A 25,378-nucleotide genomic window follows, 5' to 3' on the forward strand; every position below is an offset into this window, starting at 1 on the left:
ACTTCCACTTTAAGTTTATGCCAATGTAGGTTCCATTATGTCCTGGTGAATGATAACTTTTGTATGGGGTAGTATTTATACAGCATTCACCATCATTTCCATTACCTCAATGCAACATTCCGACTTTCCTGTTTGCGTTGAACCTGAATCATACCAACCCTAGACGTATGTTGTTTATTGGACATGGCTGTCTTACCTTTACCCATGCTTTGCTGAGTCACGTGGCTGTTGGTCAGAGATAACTAACAAGCCTAATTTACTATTCACATTCTCTGCAGTCAGACTCGTTACTGGTTGTGCCATCAGTTCACCGGTTTTTAAAAAATATTTTTGTGCTTTCAGTTTTGTCTTTAAATTAAAGAAGAGATTTGCTTAATTTGTCACATATACATTGAAACGTACAGCGAAATGTGTTGTTTGTGCAGTGACCAACGTAGTCTGAATATGTGCTGGAGGCAGCTCACAAGTGTCGCCGTGCTTCTGGTGCGAACGTAGCATGCTCACAATTTACTCACCCTAACCTGTACGTCTTTGGAATGTGGTAAGAAAGCGGATCATCTGGAGGAAACCCACACAGTCATGGGGAGAGGATACAAACTCCTTACAGACAGTGGTGAGAATCGAACCTGATCTTCTAATGGCTGGAACCAGAAAGAGATTGCGCTAACAACTCCACTACTGTGCCACCTTGTTGAGCCTTATTTAAAGTGGATTGGAAGGTAAATAGGATGTGTTACTTCAGTGATTTAAGGCACAAGTAAGACACATCTGGAATACTGTGAATAGCTTTCAATAACTTGCTGAAAGATAGTATTTCATTGGAGGGAAGTTGTTGCGGGTTCAGTAGGGTGATCCTGGGTATGGAAAGGTTCTGTAGGTTGAGACTTCATTCACTGGACAGTAAAAGAATGAAGGACAGCCTGTTGAAACATGCAAGATGTTTAGGAGGCTGGACAGTGCAAATAGTCTCGGAACAAGGGTGCCCATTTAATAATGAGGAGGGGTGTGGATTTTCTCTGTATTAGCATTTTCCATAGTGAGTTATCGGGAAGGATTGTTGGATATATTGAAAGTCCGATAGATTTCTATTCAGAAAGGGAATCAAGGATTATTGGGAAAGAGGAGGAAAGTGGACTTGAGGAATGCTACGTCAACTATGATCTTATTGAATGGCAAAGCAGGCTCAAGGACTGAATAATAGGGAATTACATATGTTCAGAAAAGATTGTCAGAAGCATGGTGTCAGAAGTATCAAAATTATTGAAGTCTTTCCTTCTTTGTAGGTTGGTTCATAATTTCATTATCAGGAGTGGTTGACATCTTTACTGCACATCGATAGATGTACAGTAAATATTTTATATGCCTTTCTAGTATTCTACTTTTAATGCAATATATGAATGTCCCTTTAAACAAAACACACTCCTGTAAGTCAGCGTTCTAATTTTAGATTGATTGGTGATAAATGAATATTTACTTGCAAAAATTTTCTTTTGCTCAGACTCTGAGTGTCTTTGTAGAGTGCCTTTGTACCTTTATTTTAAAGGCTTGTCTGTGTATATCCTGTGTGCATCTATTGCTTAATTTTGACCACAAATAATTAAACAGTCTTTCTTGCAGTCTGCTTTTGATGGTAATGTGGTAGAAAGTACAACGGAGTAGATTGCATTACAGGGTTAAGTGCCATCATAGGCAAGGTGATGTGTTACCACCCTGAAGCAGTGTTTTCAAGAAGACTCTGTGTTTCCTTTGCTAGTGCCTTTGTGCTTCCCTGCTGTACATCTTGTGGTTGGCAGTAATGAGTGGTAAAACTCTAGCTACTAAGTCACACAAATGGAACCATGGTGTGTCACTGCAGTTTGTAAGGATACATAATATTGCAGGATTATTACATGGTAGCATAGAACAGTTGGAAGCTGTCCACTCTCTCTCTAGTCTTTCCACCTGATGCAGTTTGTCTTCAAAGTCAAAGTTCAAAGTAAAATTAATCATCAGAGCACATGTCACCATTACAACCCTGAGATTTTTTCTACAGGCATACTTAGCAAATCTTTTGTACATTGGTGTTCTTCTTTTGCACAATGGTGCTTGTCAGTCTGTTTATGTATAATTTTTTGTATACTTGCTATTGCTTATTGGTTTATTGTCAAATGTACTCAGATGCAGTGAAAGCTTGTCTTGCATACTGTTCATACAGATCAAACCATTACACAATAAGGTAAAAGAAAGCAATGCAGAATAGAAGTTACAGAGAGTGCAGTGCAGGTAAACAAGAGAGGTAGGTTATGAGGTCAGGAATCTATTTTTATTATATAAGGGGTCCATTCAATAGCCTGATAACAGTGGTATAGAATCTGCCCCTGAGCCTGGTGGTTATGTACCTCCAGGCTTCTGTATTTTCTGCCTGATAGAGAGGAGAAGAGAGAATGTCCAGGGGGATGGGGTTTTCCATTATGCTGGCTGCTTTACCAAGGCTGCAAGAAGTATTGGCAGATTCCATGGAGGGGAAGTTGGTTCCTGTGATGAGTCCACATCTCTCTGCAGTTTCTTGTGGTCATGTGCCGAGCAGCTGCCATACCAAGCTGTTAGCTATTTCATTTTTTTTCTTGCAAAGCCAACAAGGAAATGAATCACAAGGAAGTATGTGAGTAAGTAATATCTATGTACTTTACAATAAATCTACTTTGAACTGGAACTTCGACTTTACAGCAGTGCAGTGGTAGTGTAAGGCAATGTAGAATCAGAATCACTGACAGACTGTATGTTGTCAAATTTATTGTACGTAAAATCTTAAAAAAAAAATAAATTAGTTGTGCAAAAAGAAAGCAAAAGTAGTGAGGTAGTGTTGATGGGTTCATTGACCATTCAGAAATCTGATGTCAGAGGGGAAGAAGCCTGTTCCTGAAACATTGAGTATGTGTCTTTGAGCTTCTGTACCTCCTCCCTGATGGTAGTAATGTCCTGGGTGATAGGGGTCCTTCATGATGGGAGCTAGGGAGGAAAGCTGGGGAGCTGACCGAAGATAGTTTGGTGAGTGGCCCTCGAAGTGGAATAACGTAATGTATTCCTTTAAAACGCCTCTGCGGAATCTCTAATCCCACCACTATGCAAGCCATTCTGTGCTCCTTAAAGGAGCAGAAAGTGAAGGGAGGATTTAGCATGAAGATAAAGAAGCCAAGTGCCTCATTTTTGGAATATGATGAGTCAGCACAATTCACCTGTGCCGCTTAACTATAAAGCTCAGATTAGTTGGAGGATAAATAAACCAGGGTTCATCCTGTTGATTGCTGCTTTGTGAAGTTATCAGCTGGAATAAGACATTTAACCCCTTATCTAGGCCGGCTGGTGGTGCAGTGACATCAGTGCTGGAATACGGAGCAATGATTCCTGAGTTCGAATGCAGTCGGGCCGCTCCCGGGCACGCTTTCCATCCGTGCTGGGTTGAGTGTCGAGCTCGCAACTCAGCCTTGTAAAAAAAAATCTGTGCTGTGAGAAGGACGTGGGAGACCACTCACAGAATCTCCTCCAAGACAACCGCTTGAAAAAGTGGTCGCCAAGGCTCTGGTTAGAGTATGGCACACAAAAAAAACCCTATCTATTCCACCATTCATAATGGTCATGCCATATCTTTGTCTTAACTGTTTCATTGCCCTGTTTCCCTTAATACTTTTGAGTAACAAAATCCATAATTTGTGATTTAAACTAGTTACTGACTGAGGATCAGCTGCCATTTGTGGAACAGCACCAGATCTCTGCCTGCTTCTGCTTAAGTTGCAAGAGTTTCCTAGCTTCAAAGACCTGGGTATTTTTTAAAACCACAGTTACTGTGTGAGACCTAGCAATTGCTGGAAGTTGTTTCTAACTGCTTAATGCCTTACTTCTCCTTAATATAATTTTTTGTTACTTTAGCTCACTTTTTTTACATGTGCACAGTCTGAAAGGGAGACTGGACTGAATGCAGCTGTGGTGTGCAGAACAGTCAGTATTCAGATGCTGGTTGTTATTGTGAATCCAGGTAGTCTTTGCCTCAAAGAACAAAACAAAACGTTTAAAGGCTTGGCTACTTTCTCTTGAAAAACTGCTGTTTGAAAGAGCTTCAGAGCTTTATCTGACCGCTGTTGATATGCAACTTAGAGTCAAATCTGATGTTCGGTCTTCTAGTGGCTGACAAGTCATTTCTAGTGATATAAACCTGGTCAACTAGTGATAACTAACAATAATTGAGTATAAGGTTTTAATTGTTTAATTTGTTTTGCTCAAGGATTTGAATGCTGCTGGAAATGTTAGCATTTGTTGTAATCTCCAAACTGTCCAAGAACTAGGAAGGAACTTCAGGCCTGGAATCGCATATTGTCCAGACCAGATAGGGATTTCCTGTACAACTCGTGTTCAACTTCACTCACCTGAACACTAAACTGATTCCCCAACCTTTCAAGGACTCTACAACTCATGTTCTCAGTATTATTTATTCACTTTTTTTTTGTATTTTCACAGTTTGTCTTTTCCATAGTGGTTGTTTGTCGGTCTCCATTTGTGTGTAGTTTCTCATTGATTCTATTGTATTTCTTCTGCTGTGAATCTCTGCAGGAAAATGAATCTCAACATTGTATATGGTGACATATAAGTACTTTGATAATAATTTTACTTTGAACTTTGAATTTGCTATTTTTATTTGCACTCTTTGTCTTCTTTTGTGCAATGGATTCTGATGTTGTGGTGCTCGCTGAACTTGGCAAACACCGCAACATCAAACGCCTCAACTTGAGCTACCAATATGTACCACCATCCTAAACATTACTATTTGTCGGCCTTTGTTTTATGTATAGTTTTAAAAAAAATAATATTGTATATTTTTTCCCCTGTAAATGCCAGCAAGAAAATGAATCTAAAGGTAGAATATGGTAACATAGTGTACTTTAATTATGAATTTACTTCGAACTTTGATGTTAGTGATGTTAGTGGTGGGTAGTGGTAGAGGCAGACACACTGGAGGCATTTATGAAACTCATAAATGGATGCAAGAATAATCAGAATCAGGTTTATTATCACCGGCATGTGACGTGAAATTTGGTAACTTAGCAGCAGCAGTTCAATGCAATACATAATCTAGCAGAGAGAGAGAAAAAAAAGTAGTAATAATAATAAATAAAATAAAACATAATAATAACTAAAAAAGTAAATCAATTATGTATATTGAATAGATTATTCAAAATTGTGCAAAAACAGAAATACTAAGTATTAAAAAAGTGAGGTAGTGTCCAAAGTTTCAAAGTCCATTCAGGAATTGGATGGCAGAGGGGAAGAAGCTGTTCCTGAATCGCTGAGTGTGTGCCTTCAGGCTTCTGTATCTCCTACCTGATGGTAATAGTGAGAAAAGGGCTTGCCCTGGGTTCTGGAGGTCTTTACTAATGGATGCTGCCTTTCTGAGACACTGCTCCCTGAAGATGTCCTGGGTACTTTGTAGGCTAGTACCCAAGATGGAGCTGACTAGATTTACAACCTTCTGCAGCTTCTTTCATAATAGAGGGTTATGTAGGAAGAAAAGGTTAGATTTATCTTTGAGTAGGTTAGAAATTCAGCATAACATAGTGGGTCGAAAGGTTGTACTGTTCTGTGTTCTATGATTACTTAAATTCTTCAATTCTCATGACTGATTGTCAATGTGTGCTCCAGGCTCTGTGATCCTGAATTCTGACTGCTCATCTATAACCTAAACACAGTGTTACTGCACTCTGTAAGAGGTACAGGAAAGAGAGAAATGGGAAAGCAAAGCGGGTATAGCAGCAAGAGGCCAGAGGTATAGAAGAATCAGGTTCTGTCTCATTACATGGTGTACAAAGTTCTTTTAATGCTGTTAGTAGTTTAGGAGCTCCACTTTCAAAAGATGTATGATTTGAGCCATACCAGATTAGTTTGGACTGTTTTTACTGAGCACTAATCAGATGCATTTTCATCCTCCACACTGTGTTCGTCACCCAGGATGGTTTTGAAGAGTGAGCTGTACTTAAAAAGCAACAGATGCATTTGTGGGTAGCAAAGAGATAAAAGTCCTTGGTGCCACAGTAACATAGTGGTTAACCCAACGTTCTTACAGCTTGAAGTGTTTTGGAGTTCAATTCTGATGTTGTGTGTAAGGAGTTTGTACATTCTTCCCATGACCGCGTGGGTTTCCTCCGGGTGCTCCAGTTTCCTCCCACAGACTAAAGATGTACCGGTTAGTTGGATAATTGGTCATTGTAAATTGTCCTGTGATTAGGCTAGGGTGAAATCGGTGGGTTGATGGGTGGTGCAGCTCACTGGGCCGGAAGGGCCTGTTCTGCGCTGTATCTCTCAATAAATAAGTAAAATAAACCTTCATGTCCAACTTGGTCCCTGTCTCTCCCTTGCCAAGCTTTGAATGTCCAATATGATTTTAAAATTGAGCAAAACAATGTAGAAGTTTCAAGCTTCCTTTGTTTTTTTTGTAATGTGAAGTGCGCAAATATATTAACACAGGAATTTAAAATGAGTTAGTTGTGACATGTTGGTCTTGTGTTTACAGATGTTCACAGTACAAATATAAATGAATTGCCATTTCAGTGCAAAGCCGTACCCACTGGGAGTGTGGATAAAAAGTGCACATGAAAAGACTTCCACCCATTAAGGATGTGAAGTATTGCAGATAGTGTATTTTAAACACTCAAGCTCCTAATCTTGGTACTGGAGTTCTCTAGCAAGACTCTCTTTTACTCACTTTATTAATGTTCAATACGTGGATATGGGTATCCTTGCAAATTTGCTGTTTTGGTCTTGAGAAGATAGTGTTGAGCAACTTTGAATCCGTTTGCTGGAGTTGTTAGGATGGGTGTTAAGTGATTTTACATTTCAAAATGTTGAAGAAATAATTTTTGCAGACATGGTGTGGTAAAGCAAACAAACTTGAACTGCTGGCATTCCAATGCAACTATTGCCCGTTACCCTAAAACAGCCATGCAACATGATTAGATCAAAATGACTGATCTATGTAACTAAACTTACTTAAAAATTGATTTAAATGGTTTCTTAAAAAATATTGGAAAATGTATTTTGAAATTCTTTAAGAAGCCTGCAGCATGCAATCAAGTTTGTGCAATTCCGAACTACAATATATATAATAATAGCTTTAATTTATTTGTAAGTGATTTAGAACATGATTAAGCAGCTGTTTGAATTTGCTTCATTACCAAATCAGGCGTATGTCAACGGTCGATATATTTGTCAGATTTCACATTTGTGCTTACTGTTGTTATTTTATTCCTAAAGGTAACTTTCAAGCATGATTCATCAACTGTGGAAATACAGGATGATCATATCAAAGGGCCACTCAAGGTATGAATTCAAACTCTAATACATCCTTTTAATTTAATTTTATTTTATTTAGAGAAACAGCACTGTAACAGGTCCTTCCAGCCCAATGAGCCTGCACCACTCAATTATACCATGTGACCAATTAGCCTACTAACCCTAACATCTTTGGAATGTGGGAGGAAACCAGAACACCTATGCAATCACGGCAAAAGTGTAAAAACTCCTTACAGACAGAGGCGGCATTGAACCCAGGTTGCTGGCGCAGTAATAGCGTTATGCTAACTGCTACACTGCTGTGATTGAGGGAAATAGGTCCAAGGACCTATGATAGAAATTTGGAATATCAGTACACTGAATGGATTTTATTGGTGCTGAAATGGTGCTTTTTGTTGTCCCACACATCCAGTGTTTCCATCTTATAGCCATGTCCTGAGGTGAAGGTTGCTGCATTCCATTCAAAACTACTTTTCAAATTATTTGAACTATTTATCTCAGTGACTGTTCTGACACTGTTTAAATTAGGATACTGTAAAGATCTTATTTTTGGTGCTTAAAAGTGCACACAGCAGGAAATGTGCCACAGAGTGGAGGAATTTTATTATGGTGATGGATGATGGGGAGCCCATCATTGAGCACATTTACAAGGAGTTCCTCAGGAAAACAGCATCCATCATCAAGAACCCCCATTATCTCTCTTCTCACAATTACCATCAGTCAGGAGGTACGTGGAGCCTTCGGCCCCACACGACCAGGTTCAGTTGTCCATGCTGGTTCAGCCCTATAACCATAAGGCTGCTGAACCAGCATGGACAACTTCATTCAGCTCAATGCTGAACTGACTGCACAACTTATGGACTCACTATAAAGGACCCTACAACTCAGTGTTATTTATTTACTTTCTTATTATTTGCACAATTTGCTTTTGTACATTGGTTTTCAGTCTTTGTTGTGTATCGTTTTTCACAGATTGTATTTATTTATTTTCCTGTAAATGCCTGCAAGGAAATGAATCTCAAGGTACTATATGGTGACCTACACATACTCTGATAATAAATTTACTTTGAACTTTGGTCTTTTAATGAGGACAGGGATTATTATTAATGATCAAATTGACACTTAAGGTGTTAGGTCAGCTGGAAGTCAACGTAGGTTTGCAATGAGTCATAGAACAATACAACACAGATAATAGGACCTACAACCCAATGATTCCATGCCGACCACATTGCCTACCTAGATAGTCCCAATGAGAGGTGAATAGGTTTCTTCTATAATGGCTTAGAGCAGCAGAGGGTGAGACACATTGAATAATCTGGGAGCTGGTCTTGAAAACATTTGCATATTCAAGTCAAGATATGGCATGGGTACATTTTGAGGATAAATAAGGTCTGGTCCAGTTTGTCATGGTGACTGAAGTAGAGGATGGAATGAGGTGATGGTAGTGGAGATGTTGGAATGGAGTTACTGATAGACCACCCAATTACTAGCCTGTTGAATCTATCACTAGACTTTTACCAAGTTCTCCAGCTCATTAGAGCCTTTAGAAATATTCAGGGGCAATGTGTTAGTAAAAAATCAAATGGGAAGACAGCAGTGGATCTTGAGAAGTCTTCGAAGGTAATGGAATATATATTGGTGGATAAGAGGATTTTTGACATTTGGTGGGTAGGTGTACACCACTGGGCTAGGTATTCAGAGAGGACTCGAGAATGGTTGAGCTGTTGTGTCAAGGACCTCAATGAGAGTCACCAGAGTTGATCTTTGAGGATTCCACTCGTGATTTTAATTAAATGTTGTTTTATGTATAGCAAAACTAATTAGAGCTATTGAGCAGTTTAGTAATAGAGAGAGATTTGACAGGAATATTCCTTCAAAGAATTTTCAGAGGAAGGGGTGGTGTGGGATCCTCTAATTCCCCCTAATTCCTAAAAAGAACATCTTCACTGGTATGTGCAAATTCTCCCAGGCCTTCATCCAATTTCTCCAATCAGAAATCCAATTTATCCCAACTCTGTCACCACATTCGAGTCTGGAAGAAATCCCATCATCCATCATTAAGTGATTGGGTGTTGCTCTATATTACAATGTAATGTAAATGCTATGTAAAATAGTTGTTATACTGCATTGTTTAGGGAATAATGACAAGGAAAAAATGAGTCAGTACATGCTCAAACAACAAGTGCTGGAAGAGCACTTTAGGGTTTTTACAATTTGCGGTTGGTTGAATTGGTGCATGCGGAACTGGCGGATAAGGAGGGCCGACTGTAATGAGCAGGTATGCAGATGTACCTAATAAAGTGGCCACTGAGTGTGGATTGCTAGTCCAGATGACTGGCTTTTCTATGATATGTCAATACAAATGGTTCAACGGTTCAAATGATTTGTTTCAAAATGATTTAAGCATTAAATATCTAAGTGATTCGCGATGGAATACAGTTCCTTTAATCATGATCTTGCCTGTGAAACCCACATAGCATGAGAGAATATTAAAAAAACTCAGCATTAAAGAAAGAAAGACAAATGTGGTATTATTCATGATATAAATCAAACAGGATGTGCGGTAGTATAGTGATTGGCACAACGCTTTACAAGGTCGGTGACCCAGGTTCAATTTCCACCACTGTCTGTAAGGAGTTAGTATGTTCTCCCTGTGACCACATAGTTTTCCTTTGGGTGCTGCAGTTTCCTCCCACAATCCAAAGACATACTGATTGGGAGGTTAATTCGTCATTGTAGATTGTCCCATGATTAGGCTAGAGTTGAGTCGTGGGTTGCTGGGCAGTGCAGCTTGAAGGGCCAGAAGGGCCTATTCCGTGCTGTATCTCAATAAGTAAATAAATAAGATTAAAGTCTGTTGTGTCTGATGTTGCAGGTTGAACTGGACATGTAATAGAGGGAAGGGTATTTGTGGAGGTTCTGATTTCAGTCTGTGTATCATGACTGCTGTCACTCACGCACTAATTATCATTCCTCAAGCTTTTGTTCATCCTCCAACAAACCGAGTAACCCATTTCTGTCACCCAGATTTACTGCGCTGAAATGTGTAACATTAATCTAGTATTCGGCATTGTGCTGATTTGAACTTGTAAATCAGTTCCTAATGCTTTGTGTTAGAGGATCGCTGGCAATGTGTGTGGTTCCTTTCTGGTTTTTTTTTACCACATTCCTAACATCCTTATAATGGTCTTCTGATGCTCATTGATATGACATATCCCAACAGGGGCCATTACATAGAAATAAAGGTTTTTTTTGTCATTTTTACCATCCCCGGGATGGTACTCCTTTACAATAATTGAGGGGCTTCCTTATCCAACTCGGCCCTTCCCTGTCCAGTAGTGGAAAAACCCTTTACTGCAGTTCTTCCCCACTGAGCCCTTATGGTGGCTGCACCAATCTTCAATACATCACTTAACACATAGTCAGGCAGTCTAGAATGTGCCAGTCGGCAGGCTTCTTCTACAGACATCTTGATGTGCTAGCATAGAAACATAGAAAATAGGTGCAGGAGTAGGCCATTTGGCCCTTCGAGCCTGCACCTTCATTCAGTATGATCATGGCTAATCATCCAACTCAGACCCACGGGTTTCGGGCAGACCAAAAGGCATCTGCTAGAAACTTGTTGGTCTGCCAGCACATCAAGGAATGCTGCTGACTGGCCAAACTTTAGGAAGAGTGGCTCCTGGGGTTACTTTCATGCAAGTTAGACCCTAGTCGATGTTTACTGATTACTCAGCTGCTAGTTAGTATCCTGTAACTCTGCTAGATTAATTAACAAAGATTGGATAGCAATGCATTGATTAGACATTATGCACATCTATATTCGCGTCATTCTACAGATAACATACATCACTGCGTGGTATGGCAACTGCACAGTGGCAGACAGCAAGGCTGTATGTTGGGAAGTTGAAACCACATCTCCAGCAACAGCCTCTCCGCCATTAAGGAGATACATACAGAAAGGTGCCAGAAAAGGGCCAATAACATCATAAATACCAGAAATTCTGCAGATTGGTGTTCAAGATGGCAACAGTGATTATTGGCGATGTTCTGTGAGCTGCAGCAAATTGTTCCAAAAAGCCTTTTAAATATACTTCTCTTTAAGTGCTCTCACTCCAATCTGCAGCATGTAACTTCTCTTAAAGCAATAGATTTTTAAATCAATTGAATGATCTTCAGATCTCATGATCAACTGAAGGACTCGGTGGACCATGGAAGCACAGAACCTTTAAAACAGGGGTGTCAAACTCATTTTAGGTCACAGACCGGATTGGGCAAAATGCGACTTCATGCGGGCCGGATCAGTTGTGCATGCGCATGTGCTCCCACAGCTTTTGTTGCCTTTGTTTTTTCAACCTGCTCTCATGTGTCTCAGTCTCTGCTATAACTACAAAGTGTTTCACTTTATGAATTTCGTTTCTTATGAAGAAGATTGCCTAGCAAGCATTATTTTTATGATTGGTATTAACTTACATTTGTAGGCTACAAGAAAGTTGAGATGAGAGAGAGAGAGAGAGAGAGAGAAAAAACGATGCTACTTTGGCTAAGATTGTTTTGGGAGCCGCACCCTTTCCATTAATAAACCATTTGAAATCGAACATTAGCAGACACAAATGTAGACCTAACGAAACAAATTGTAAGTGTAGGCTACACGACTGCACCTAATTTTTATTAGCCTGCTTCCAGCAATCAAACTCAGACAAGGAACACAGTTAGCCTCTAATTTTTATTGAAGTGATCACATTTACAGTAATAGAATAGTCAGAAAATGAATGAATCACAATATTATGACACTCAATATTTCATAATGCATTTTGTTTACATGTCACAGTGCATCAAACAGTGTCACTCATTTTTCACTTGCTGCTTCCAGACACCTGACATCTGTTTGCTTTAACCAGCCTGTCAACAGCAGGGACCCAGTTTCCGGGCAGTTGTGATTTTCATAATGTTATTTAGATGTCTGTGTGTCAGCTGCCAGTGCAGTTTGGATTTGTTAATGTTCATTATGGAGAACACCTGCTCACAGAGATATGTTGTCCCGAACATGCAAAGGATCTTTGAGGCAAAGTCTGTCATCTTGGGGTACATCGGTCCCAGGTATTGATAGAAGTCTTAAATTTATATTTCAAAGCTGTGTTACACTGAATTTCAATTAGTTCCATTTGGAGTTCCTCCGGCACCTCTGATGCTGCGTTGATGGCAAACGGCGAGCAAAATAGTGAGAATTCCTTCTCGAGCTGAGTGAAGACTTGGAAACGATTCTGAAACTCACTTTTCAGCTGTGATATTTTGTCCTTGTACCTGTCCATGTTGTCATTATTCCCATGAGCAACTCGCACAGACTGCAAAGAGGGGAAATGAGCTGGGCTGCTCCAGGATAGTTGCATCTTCCACGGGCCTAATTTAATTTGAAAGGCACGAATGCTGACGTAGTATTCCATAACAAGTTTGTTGCGGCCTTGCATGTTAACATTAAGCACTCTGTTATATCCACCAAAAATGCAAGATCATGAAGCCAGTCTGGGTCATCCAACTCTGCCACTGGCTTCCGTTCCTTGTTCATGAATCGTCCAATTTCCGCACATAATTGAAAAAAATGTTTGAGCACAACCCCTCTGCTCAACCAGCGGACCTCAGTGCGGTATGGTAGGCCGTGTCCAATATGACTTTCGGTCAAGAGAGTGTCAAATTGCCGATGGTTGAGTCCCTTGGCTCTAATAAAACTAACCATTTTGATTACTACATCCATGACATTGTCCTTTTTCAGGCTCCTGCTACATAACGCCTCTTGGTGTATAATACAATGAAAATTCCAGAATTCCTGCTGTGGATTCTCTGTCTGAACTTTCTCTGTGTTTCACAACACCACCTGCCTTTTTCCCAACCATGGACGGCACGCCATCTGTTACCACGCTGACAGCGTGACTCCAGTCAACCCCCAGTCTGTCCAAGGACTCGATGAGGCTGGAGAAAACGTTGTTCGCCGTTGTGATGTTTGTCATGGGCACTCATCTCCACAAACTCCTTGGTGACAGTCACAGATACATCAACACCACGAATAAATATTCCCAATTGAGCTACATCAGTCACGTTGGTGCTCTCATCAACTGCAATAGAGAAGGCAATAAATGACTTCACTTTGTCTTTTAGTTGACTGTTCAAATCTCCTGCAAGATCCCCGATTCTCTCTGCCACAGTATTTCTTGTCAAGCTGATATTACCAAAAGCCTGTCTCTTCTCAGGGCACACCAGCTCAGCCGCCGTCAGCATGCATGCTTTGGTGAACTCTCCCTCTGAGTATGGCTTCAACGCAGCAGCTATTTTGTTGGTAATAATATAGCTGGCCTTGACAGCTCCATCATGAGTCTCTCGACTTTTGGTGAACACTGATTGCTGTCTTTTCAGAGCTGCTTCAAGCTTGTTTACCTTTTGCGTCTGAGTCATCCTGTGTACTTGAAATATTTTTCTCCGTGTGACGTCTCGTAGTGTCGTTTGATATTGTACTCTTTTGCCACAACCACTTGTTGCGAGCATATCAGACACACAGGTTTGCCGTTAATCTCACAGAAGAAAAAACGATCTTTCCAATTATCGTTGAATATCCGACCTTCGATGTCAACTCCTCTTTTCTTGGAAAGCATTTTGAACCACAGCAGCAAACAGTCTCAGCCTTGCTACAGGTGTTACTTACCTGAGTACTCTGTGTATGTCTGACGACGTAAGTGGGGCCCTAGTGGTCTTCGGTGCAGGGTGGTAGGTGCTTATGCACAGCGGGTGGTTAACTGCCGCCTATTGTTTTCTAAGTACTCACAACAAGCTGCCGGCACAGCAGGCGGTACAGACAGTGGTGGGAGAGAGAGCGGCTGCCGTACAGATACATAATAAATGGTAGTGAATATACCTTTTTTCCCCCCAAATCATCCCACGGGCCAGATTGGACCCCTTCGCGGGCCGGTAGTTTGACACCCCTGTTTTAAAAGGTCGAAGGTTCATTGCCATGGTCAAAAGTGAGTTGGGGGGTGGGGGGGGGTACTCCAAGCCAGGCTGAAATGCAGAAGGATGAGGCTTCCTTTACCCAACATCTTATTGGCAAATGTGCATTCACTGGAGAACAAAATTGAGGATCTGAGGGCAAGACAGCTCAATCGAAGAGAAATGAGGATCTGTTCCATTGTTTGCTTGATTGAAATGTGGCTTTCTCCGGGCATGCCAGATACAGGAATAAAACCTGAAGCCTTCTTGATTTACAGAATGGACCAAACTGCTGTTACGGGAGAGGCAAAAGGAGGGGGCATGTGTTTTACGGTAAACTCTCATTGATACTCTGATGTGGCAGTTTTGTCAAACTTGTGTTCCACTGACCTTGAACACCTAATGGTCAAATGCTGCCTGGTCTATTTTAGGGAGTTCTCTTCCGTAATCCTGACCACAGTTTACATACCACCAGCTGCCGACTATAATCAAGCGCTTGCGATACCTCATGATAAACAAGAAACAGTCCATCCCAATGCATTTCAAATCATAGTTGGAGGCTTCAGCTAGGCTTGTTTGAAGAAAATCCTGTCCAGTTACCATCAGCATATAACCTGTAGCACCAGAGGTCCCAACACACTAGACCACTGTTATACAGTCGGCCCTCATTATCCGCGGGGGATTGGTTCTGGGGCCCCTCACGGATACCGAAAAACGCAGATGCTCAAGTCCCTTATTTAAACTGTCCAGTGCAGTTGTCTTTAGGACCCAGCGGAACCCCGGACCTTATTTAACCTGTCTTAGTGCAGTGGACTTTAGGACCCGGCACAGTTCTGAATCCGCAGTATTTCTGTTCATGAAAATAATCACGATCACGATTGAAAATAAAGAAGTAATGAAGCGATCAGAAGGAGGTGAAACGCCATTGTTCGTTGGAGGAGCGTTAGGCTACAGTCGGTCAACAATCGGAACAATTTTAATGGAACATGTGAAGGGCCCTGCCCCGATGAAAGCTACAATTATTACTAAGCAATGCAGTGGTTTAATTATTGAAATACTTACGTTTCTCAAGTGTTTTATATGCATAGTAAGGTAAAATATATACTATATACTACGACAAACGTTTGACTAACTGACACTAAATAATACCGGATGTACCTGTTCCGACTTCAAATCTGACTTAAAGACGGACTCAGAAACGGAACTCGTTCATAACTCTGGGACTGCCTGTATTTTTAAATCATCTCTAGATTACTTATAATACCTAATACAATGTAAATGATCCTCTCGTATCCCCTTCTGCCTATCACCTGTCCAGCTCTCGGCTCCATCCCTCTCCCTCCTGTCTTCTCCTATCATTTTGCATCTCCCCCTCCCCCTCCAGCTTTCAAATCCCTTACTCACTCTTCCTTCAGTTAGTCCTGACGAAGGGTCTCGGCCTGAAACGTCGACTGCGTCTCTTCCTATAGATGCTGCCTGGCCTGCTGCGTTCACCAGCAACTTTGATGTGTGTTGCTTGAATTTCCAGCATCTGCAGAATTCCTGTTGTTAGTTGTTATACTGTATTGTTTAGGGAATAATGACAAGAAAAAATAGTCTGTACGTGCTCAAATAACGAGTGCTGGAGAGAGAACTTTCGGGTTGTCCCAATCCGCGGTCGGTTGAATCTGCACATGCGGAATCCGCGGATAAGGAGGGCCGACTGGGGCTAGCTGGTTGTGCAATGACATCAGCGCCGGACCCAGGAGCAGAAGTTCCCGGGTTCGAAACCAGTCAGATCTGCTCCTGAGTACGCTTTCCATCGGTGCCGGGTTGAGTGTCGAGATTGCAACTCGACCTCGTAAAATAAAGGGAAAAATACTGCGAAAATGTCTGTGTGCGGAGTGGCGCACCACACAGTCTCTCTCTTGCTCCACGCCTTGTAAAAAAGCCATGAAAAGACATCATCACAGACGCATGCACACACATGCAGACGCACACGCACAGACTCGCACACGCACAGACTCGCACACGCACAGGCACACGCCAAAAAAAAGGAGGGCCGACTGTACTAAGATAAGGAATGCCTACCGTTCCTTGCCCAGACTGCATTTTGGTAAATTAGACAACTTGGCTGTCCTTCTCCTACCTGCCTACAGGCAGACACTAAAGTGCAAAACTTCAGAGACTAGGACAACAAAGAAGTGGTCGCGGGAGGCAGATGAGTGACTACAGGATTGCTTCAAGTCAGTGGACTGGGCTATGTACATGCACTCATCTGGGGATCTGAATGAATGCACCATGGTGGTAATGGACTTCATTAAAACAGCTGTAATTGAGCGTGTCCCCATAAAATCATTCAAATTCTTCCTCAATCAGAAGCCCTGGATGAACCATGAGATCTGAAATCTGCTGAGAGGCACCTCAGAGGCATTCATGTCTGTGACCAACAAAGTTACAAGAGGTGCAGGCATGATCTCCAGAAAATGATCTCTCAGACAAAGTGGAAATGCCAGACGGAACTTGAATCAACGTAGGATGCTCAATGGTTTTGGCAGGCCTTGAATATTATCACCTCTTATAAAGTTAAATCAAGTGACATGGGAGACAGCAGGGTCATGCTTCCAGATGTGTTCAATGCTTTCTATGCTCTCTTTGACCATCAAAACATAGAGGAACCACCATGAAGTCTTACATCCTCTATGAACCTAAGTTTTCTGGCTCTGAATCCAACGTGCAAGATGCCTTCAGGAGGGTGAACCCACAAAAAGCATCTGACCTGGATGGGATACCTGGCTATGTACTAAAGACCTGTGTTGATCGACTGTTTGCTGCGTTCACCGAGATCTTTAACCTCTTGTGTCTGCTTCAGTTATACCGCTGCCCAAGAAGAACATGGTGACCTGCCTCAATGACTGTAGCCCAAAGATGCTTGCATCTGATCTGGCTGAGTGGTGTTATAACAACAACCTTTTACTCAGTGTCAGCAAGACCAAGAAACTGATTATATAGACTTCAGGAGAAGAAAACCAGAGCTCCATGAGCCAGTCCTCATTGGAGGACCAGCAACTTGAAATTCCAAGGTGTTATTATTTCAGAGAACCTGTCCTAGGCCAGGCACGTAAGTGCAATTACAAACAAAGTGTGGCAGTGTCTCTACTTCTTTAGAAGTTTGCAAAAATTTGGCTGACATATAAAACTTACTTACATCCTTCATATACATGAGGAGTAAAAATCTTTACATTATGTCTCTGTCTAAATGTGCAATTTATAATAAATAGTATGTACAACAGGACAGTCAATATAACGTAGAAATGCAATTGTATCAGCATGAATTAATCAGTTTGATGGCTTGGTGGAAGAAGCTGTCCCTGAACCTGTTGGTCCTGGCTTTTATGTTGCAGTACCGTTTCCTTGATGGTAACAGCTGGAACAGTTTATGGTTGGGGTGACTCGGGTCCCCAATGATCCTTTGGGCCCTTTTTAACACCTGTCTTTGTAAATGCCCTAAATAGTGGGAAGTTCACATCTACAGATGCGCAGGGCTGTCTGCACCACTTTCTGCAGAGCCCTGCGATTGAGGGAAGTACAGTTACCATACCAGGCAGTGATGCAGCCAGTCAGGATGCTCTCAATTGTGCCCCTGTAGAAAGTTCTTAGAATTTGGGGGCCCATACCAAACTTCTTCAACCATCTGAGGTAAAAGAGGCGCTGTTCTACTTTTTTCACCACACTGCCGGTATATACAGACCACATGAGACCATGGGTGACGTGTATGCCGAGGAACTTAGTGCTGCTCACTCTCTCAACCCCAGATCCACTGATGTCAATAGAAGTTAGGCTGTCTACATTCCTCCTGTAATCCACAACCTGCTCCTTTATTTTTGCAAAGTTGAGGGAGCAGTTGTTTTCTTAACACCACTGTGACAGGGTGATAACTTCTTCTCAGTAGGCTGCCTCATTAGGCCAATCAATGTAGATTCATCAGCAAATTTAATTCGCAGGTTGGAGCTGTGGGTGGCAACACAGTCATGGGTATGCAGAGAGTAAAAGAGGTGCCTGAGGGGCAGAGGTGAGGGAGCCCACTCTTACCACCTGCTGGTGATCTGACAGGGAGTGTAGGATCCAGCTACACAAGGCAGCGTGAAGGCCGAGGTCTCTGAACTTCTTGTTGAGCTTCTTTGACAAACTTCTATGTATATGTGCAGTGGAGAGTATATTGACTGGCTATGTAACAGCCTGCTATGGAAACACCAGTATCCTTGCATGTAAAATTCCATAAAAAAGTAGTTGATATGGCCCAGTGCATCAAAGTTCAAAGTAAAATTTATTACCAGTGTACATACGTGTCACCACGTACAACCCTGAGATTCTTTTTCTAGGGTCATGCTTAGCAAATCTATAGAACAGTAACTGCAAACATAAGGAACTATAAACAAACTCTGCAAATGCAGATATAAATAAATAGTAATAAATGACAGACATGAAATAACAATATAACAGAGTCCTTAAATGAGCATAGTTATCTCTTTTTGTTGAAGAGCCTGTTAGTTGAGGGTAGCACTGTTCTTGAACCTGGCAGTGCGAGTCCCGAGGCACTTGTACCTTCTACCTGATGGCAGCAGCGAGAAAAGAGCATGGCTTGGGTGGTGAGGATCTTTGATGATGGACGCTGCTTTCTACGGCAACATTTCATGTAAATATGCCCAATGGTTGGGAGGGTTTTAACATGATGTACTGGGCCAAATTCCTTTTGTAGGATTTTCTGCTCTAAAGCATTGGTGTTCCTCTTCAGGCCGAAGTGCAGCCAGTCAGCACACTTTCCACCACACACCTGGAGAAGTTCGCCAAGGTTTATGGTGTCATGCTGAATCTCCGCAGACTCCTGAGGAAGTAGAGATGCTGTTGTGCTTTTTTCCAGTTATATTTATATGGACAGGTCCTCTGAGGTAGTGACACCCAGGAATTACTGACCCTCTCCACCTCTGATCCTCTGATGACTACTGGCTCATGGACTATCGGTTTCCCTCTCCTACACTCTACAATCAGTTCTTTGGCCTTATTGATGTTGAGTGAGAGGTTGTTGTTATTACACCATTCAGCCAAATTTGCAATCTCCCTCCTGTATGCTGATTCACCTTTGATAGGGCCCATGACAGTGGTGTCATCAGTAAACTTGTATATGGTGTTGGAGCTGTACTAAACTACACAGTCATCGGTGTAAAGCAGGGGGCTAAGTACACATCCCTGCGGTGCTCTTCTGCTGATGGAGATTGTGGAGGATATGTTTTTGCTAATTCAAACAGACTGGGGTCTACAAGTAAGGAAATCCAGGATCCAATTGTATAAGCGGGGTTTTGAGGCCCAGGTCTTGGAGTTTACTGATTAATTTTGAGGGGTGATGGTGTTAGCTGTTGAGCTGTAATCATGGATAAAGCCCTCCCAACTATTGAGCACATCTGCATGAAATGCTGTTGCAGAAAAGCAGCATCATCATCAGGGACCCTCACCAGCCAGGACATGCTCTCTTCTTGCTTCTGCCGTTGTGAAGAAGGTACAGGAGTCTCAGGACTTTCAACACCTGGTTCAGGTACAGTGACTACCGCATAACCATCAAGCTCTTTAACCAAAGGGGATAACTTCACTCAACACTACTTGCCCCATCATTGAAATGTTCCCATAACCTATGGCCTCACTTTCAAAGACTCTTTATCTCATGTTCTGATATTTATTGCTTATTTATTTGTATTATCGTTTCTTCTTTTTGTATTTGCACAGCTCGTTGTCTTCTGCACTCTGATTGAATGCCCCAGTTGGGTGGTCTTTCATTGATTCTGTTATAGTTACTATTCTTTAGATTTGTTGAGTATGCCCACAAGAAAATGAATCTCAGGATTGTATATGGTGATATGTACAATATGTAGTTTGATATTAAAATTAACTTTGAACTTTAAGATGGTGGAAATCCAAAGCAACACAGAATGCTGGAGGAACTCAGCAGGTCAGGCAGCATCTATGGAAATGAATAAACATTTGACTCTTCGGACTGAGACCTTTCTTCAGGGCATCATGAAGGATCCCTCCCACCTTGCTTATGGACTGTTTGTCCCAATCCCATCTTGGACAAGGCTAAGTAGCATCCACACCAAGACTTAAAAAGATACTTTCCACAAACAGTAAGGCTATTCAACACCTCCACCCATCAACCCACCCCACCACAACCCCACCATCACTACTTTATCATTTCTTGTCAATTGCCTTATGTACAGACAGTCTTGTGTCTGGCATCACTTTTGAACATACAATTAATCTGTATACAAGCTATCTTATGTATTTATATTTATTGTGTTCTTTATCTTATTGTGTTTTGTTTTGTGCTGCGTCAGATCTGAAGTAACAATTATTTTGTTATCTTGAGATTCTCAGTATTCTGTGTAACCTCTGCAAACAAAACTCTCCTGCATTGGTGGAAACATTCTCTTTGCAGGCATTCCTTGTGTCTCATTTGTAATGAAAAGAAAAGTTCTTGGCATTGGTGCTTCTAAATTGTTTATCAGGCAGCTCCATCTCCTCAAAGTCCACATCTCTTATCCATCTCTGCTCCGCCCCCACCACCACCTCTGACCAACCCAGTGAATAACAATTCTGAACTTGATGCTGGTGAGCTAAAATCAGAGACTGGTGGGGAGATACTTATTGATGAATTCCTCCCTCGATGCCTTTGAGTGATCACATTTTTCTATTCCTTCTAAACTGAAGCCTTTCCATAAACCTGTGGACCATGTTCTAACTTGCATCACAGTTCTTGCACCCATTTACTGTCCAATTTAAAATGTAAAATTCTGAGTCCTTTCAGATATATTCATGGCCTTGCCCTTTCTATCTCTGTAACTTCTTGAATTCTACATCCTTGTAAGTTCTTAATACATTCCTGATTTCTTTTGTACCTTTATTTGAGAGCCATACTTTATCTGTCTGAATCCTCAGCTCATGAATTCCTAATGTCTTACGCTTTTCAGTTCTCCCTTGTATTAATGTCTCTTTAACCAAGCTTTTGGTTATCTGTGCAAATACTGTATCTCCTGATCTTGACCAAAGTTTTCTGATAACCTGAATTTCTTTGGGGAATCTGGCTACAATTAGTGACAGTGATATTCCCAGCAAAAGAAGTTAAGTTTTAATAGTTAACAAATAAACTGAGCTTCATGATTACACTGATGTCAGTGATTCAGACTGATTTGAGAACATAGAATATACTGTAGAACAGTACTGGCAGGAGGCAGAGGGAAATGTCAGCCTTTAAGAGCAGAAATAAAGTGGAAAACCTCTGAATAGAAGGATGTCCCTTTAGAACAGATATGAGGAGGAATTTCAATAGCCAGAAGATGGTGAATCTGTGGAATTCAGTGCTACAGATGCTTGTGGAGACCACGTCATTCAGTATATTTAAAGTGGAAGTTGATAGGTTCTTGATTCGTAAGAGCATCAAAGTTCACAGGGAGGAGGCAGGAAAATAGAGTTGAGAAGGATAACGAATCAGCCGTGATTGAATGGCAAAGCAAAATCAATGGCCCAGATGATCAAATTCTGCTTCTATGTTTTATGGTCCTGTGATACAGGACTTTGGCCCACAATGTTTTAACCTACTCCAAGATCAATCTAATGTTTCCCTCCCACATAGGCTTCCATTTCTCTATCATCCATGTGTCTGAGTCTCTTTAATGATAAAATAATTAAATATATTGAGCCAATCGTTTTATTCTAATTATGCTCAGTTTTCTGCTTTTATTGGGAGAAATTAGTGATATTTGTTCCTGAAGTAGACTGTTTTCCTAAGTGAATCGAATTTGTTAAGTGTATTAGTGAACTCCAACAAACTCGGACAAAAACTTCTCTCTTCTCTTAACTCATTGGCTAATATAGTTATCTGTAAAACTGGTTTTTACTTTATAAGGTTGATAAATAGGAAAAAAACTAGTTGGTCCACCAAACTTATCACTCATCCCGAAGACATTTCCATTCCATCCCAGTGAAAAGCAAACTGTAGAAAATTCTGTTTGCTCTCTGGTGAGCAAAACCAGTCCAATTAATCATATAGACCCAGTATTATTTGTAAAGTCACCTAACTTCTTTGTGATGTCATTACTGCCCATTCAGGAACCCTGTCTCCCATTCCACACTCCATTTTGAAGTAGAGTCAGTACTCAAAACACCAACCATCTTTGTTACTCTGAAAGAATATGTTGAAGGTGCTATATTAATGTAAATTGCTCAATGTAATGCTGTCTGGTGTTTTGTTTAGTGAGGTACAGCTGAAAGAGGAAGGTGTTCCAGGCTACCCTGCATATTATTGAGCTGGCTACATTTTATCTATTTATCAGAATCAGATCTGATATCGCTGATATATGTTGTGATATTTTGTGGTGTGTGTGTGTGTGTGTGTGTGTGTGTATATACATGTATGTATGTATGTATGTATAATGTTCATGGCTTCGTGGTCTGTTGGGAAATCGTATGGCAGAGAGGAAGAAGCTCTTCCTAAAACCTTGAATGTGTGTCTTCAGGCTCCTTAACGTTAGTTATCAGATGTATTTACCCGGTTCTCAATTCTCTGTGTAACTCTTGAATAGTGCTTTTGAATAATCACAGCTGATGGATGATACTTCTGCTTGATGCATTACTGATTGATTGTGACTTGCATTGCAGGTAGGAGCAGTCGTCGAAGTCAAGAACCCTGATGGAACTTGCCAAGAAGCAGTCATCAATAAGCTGACTGATGCAAGCTGGTACACTGTGGGTAAGAAAACAGTAATTCTAACTTGTGCTGCAGCTAAATCTTCATAGTAGCATATGACAAAAAGGGAAAAATGAATTATTACAGATCCAATATCAATGGTGGGAAAACTATCAGAGACCATTAGCAGATTCACAATGAATTTCTCCAGGAAGAATGTTGGGTGAAAGGTCAGCTTTATTTGCCACACATACATTGAAACATACAGTGAAATGCGTCATTTGTGTTAACGACTAACACAGTCTGAGGATGTGCTGGGGATGGTCCGTAAATATCTTCACATCTCCAGAGCCAATATAGCATGCCTATAACTCACTAATCCTAACTGTAGGATGTGTGTGGGAGGAAACCTCAGCATCCGGAGGAAAATCACGCACTCATGGGGAGAATGTTTAAATTCCTTGCAGATAATGATGGGAATTGAACCCTGGTCGCTGGCACTGTAATAGCATAACACTAACCGCTACGCTACTATGCTGTCCTAAATCTTACTGGTGGCATACAGCAAAAGGGGAACAAATCGCAAAAAGGGATCCAACAACAATGGTGGGAAAACTATCCCAAAGAATGTACCCCAGCACAGCTTTTGTTACTGATGTGGTCTTTCGGTGTGTTTTATAGCGGTACAGCAGACCTGGATGAAGTGTATTGCTTCTGCTGAGAAAAATTAGGAATTTCCTCTTTTCACTGTGTGATGCATTTCACTATATGTTTCAATGTAATAAATGAATCTGAATCTCAACAGAACATAGTAGTTGGAGAGGGTCTGAAAACAGGACCACTAGAAGGATTTAAAATGGAGAAAGGGATAGTCCAATCAACCTAACTCAGAAGAAAATATTATGGTGGATCGTCTTAAGGAAGGCAATGGTTAAACAAAAATATTCATCATGGGTTTGAGTTAGGATGGTCTTATCTAACTGATAATTGAATGTTCTCAGAACAAGCAAGGGGCAACGATGGTAGTGTTTTAGATACACATGACATAAAGTTTAGCAAAATACAACTCTGGTAGCTTATAGCCGAAATTGGCTCAGTGGCAGGATACAAAGGCAGAGGTTGACAAGTTGATTTTTATGACTGGAAGGTTTTTTGCAGTGAGGTTTTTAGGACCAAGTGCAAGGCTTCATAATAGCTGAAATTAACACAGAAAAATATGCTGTATTGATTTTTGGAGAAAGAACAAAGAACATAAAAAAATTACATTATACTACTTTAAAGTGAGTTCAAGAAAGATTTTAAAGAATAGCTTTATTTTCAACAAGATATACAATGACCAACACAGTCTGAGCATGTGTTGAGACATCAGCAGTGTCACCAACATAGCATGATTTACTAATCCTAACCTTAACCCATATGTCTTTGGAATATGGGAAGAAACTAGAGCACCTGGAGGAAAGCCAAGCAGTCACAGGGAACGTCAACTGCATTTTTTTACTTTGATGCTACCTGGTCTACTGAGCTCCTCCAGCATTTTGTGTGAGTTGCTCGGATTTCCAGCACCTGCAGATTTTCTCTTATTTGTAAACTAACTACCTGCCTGTATCCTGGACTCCTGCCCTGCCCACGAGGGCTGGTTCCTGAAACTCCACTTCTCCTTAATTCACCAACATTCCATTTGGCTCAAGGACTGTCATCTCCATTGAGGACACCTTTCCTCTGCCATTATTCCAGCCTATTTAACTTGATATTCTTTGTGTCCTTTCTTGTGCATATGTAGATGAAAGACTCAGGTTTGTTTACTACTCTGTTGTAGCTTTTTTTCAGTCTTAATCTCTCTTACACTCCACTCTTGTCAGAATAATTAGTATAATGCTTATTAGTACGGTAATCTAAGAGACTCTTAGACAAATGGACGATGGAAAAATAGGGGGCCATGTTGGCGGGGTGGGATAGGTTGATAAAAGGACAGCACTGCTTCGTGAGCATCACCATAGTACTGTGTTCTACAATGCTTATCACATTTTAGATAGATTAGCATTATGTTACTTGTATGTTGTTCTATTGGAATCATAAAACCCATGCTCCTGTTCAGTAGGAAGTATTGAAAGTTTGAATCTGGTATATTTAGCGCATTTACTAATGAATTCAGATTGTCGTGGAGACCAAGTTATCAGGTATATTGGTTGTGAGGTTGATAAGTAATGGCATAAAAGGTTATGTGGAGAAGGCAGAGAATGGCATTGAGAGGGAGAATAAATCACCTATAATGAAATGGCAGGGTAGACTTGATGGGCTGAATGGCCTAATTTGGCTCCCATGTCTTGTGGTCTTATGGACATTTTGGTCAGTGTTCACCAACCACTTGTTAAC

At 41.1% G+C, this 25,378-nt stretch overlaps 1 protein-coding gene across 3 annotated transcripts in view; it reads left to right on the forward strand.

Annotated features, from left to right (window-relative positions):
• arid4b (AT-rich interaction domain 4B) overlaps positions 1-25,378 on the forward strand; it is a 152,778-nt gene that overhangs the window by 38,658 nt on the left and 88,742 nt on the right. For all 3 annotated transcript variants that reach the window (XM_063039623.1, XM_063039617.1, XM_063039624.1), the window contains exons 4-5: positions 7,279-7,344; positions 22,978-23,068. In XM_063039623.1, coding sequence (XP_062895693.1) covers positions 7,279-7,344; positions 22,978-23,068 — 157 coding nt within the window. The remainder of the gene's footprint in view (positions 1-7,278; positions 7,345-22,977; positions 23,069-25,378) is intronic.

The sequence above is a fragment of the Mobula hypostoma genome, chromosome 2 (assembly GCF_963921235.1).
Source record: "Mobula hypostoma chromosome 2, sMobHyp1.1, whole genome shotgun sequence".
Taxonomy (NCBI): Eukaryota; Metazoa; Chordata; class Chondrichthyes; order Myliobatiformes; family Myliobatidae; genus Mobula; species Mobula hypostoma.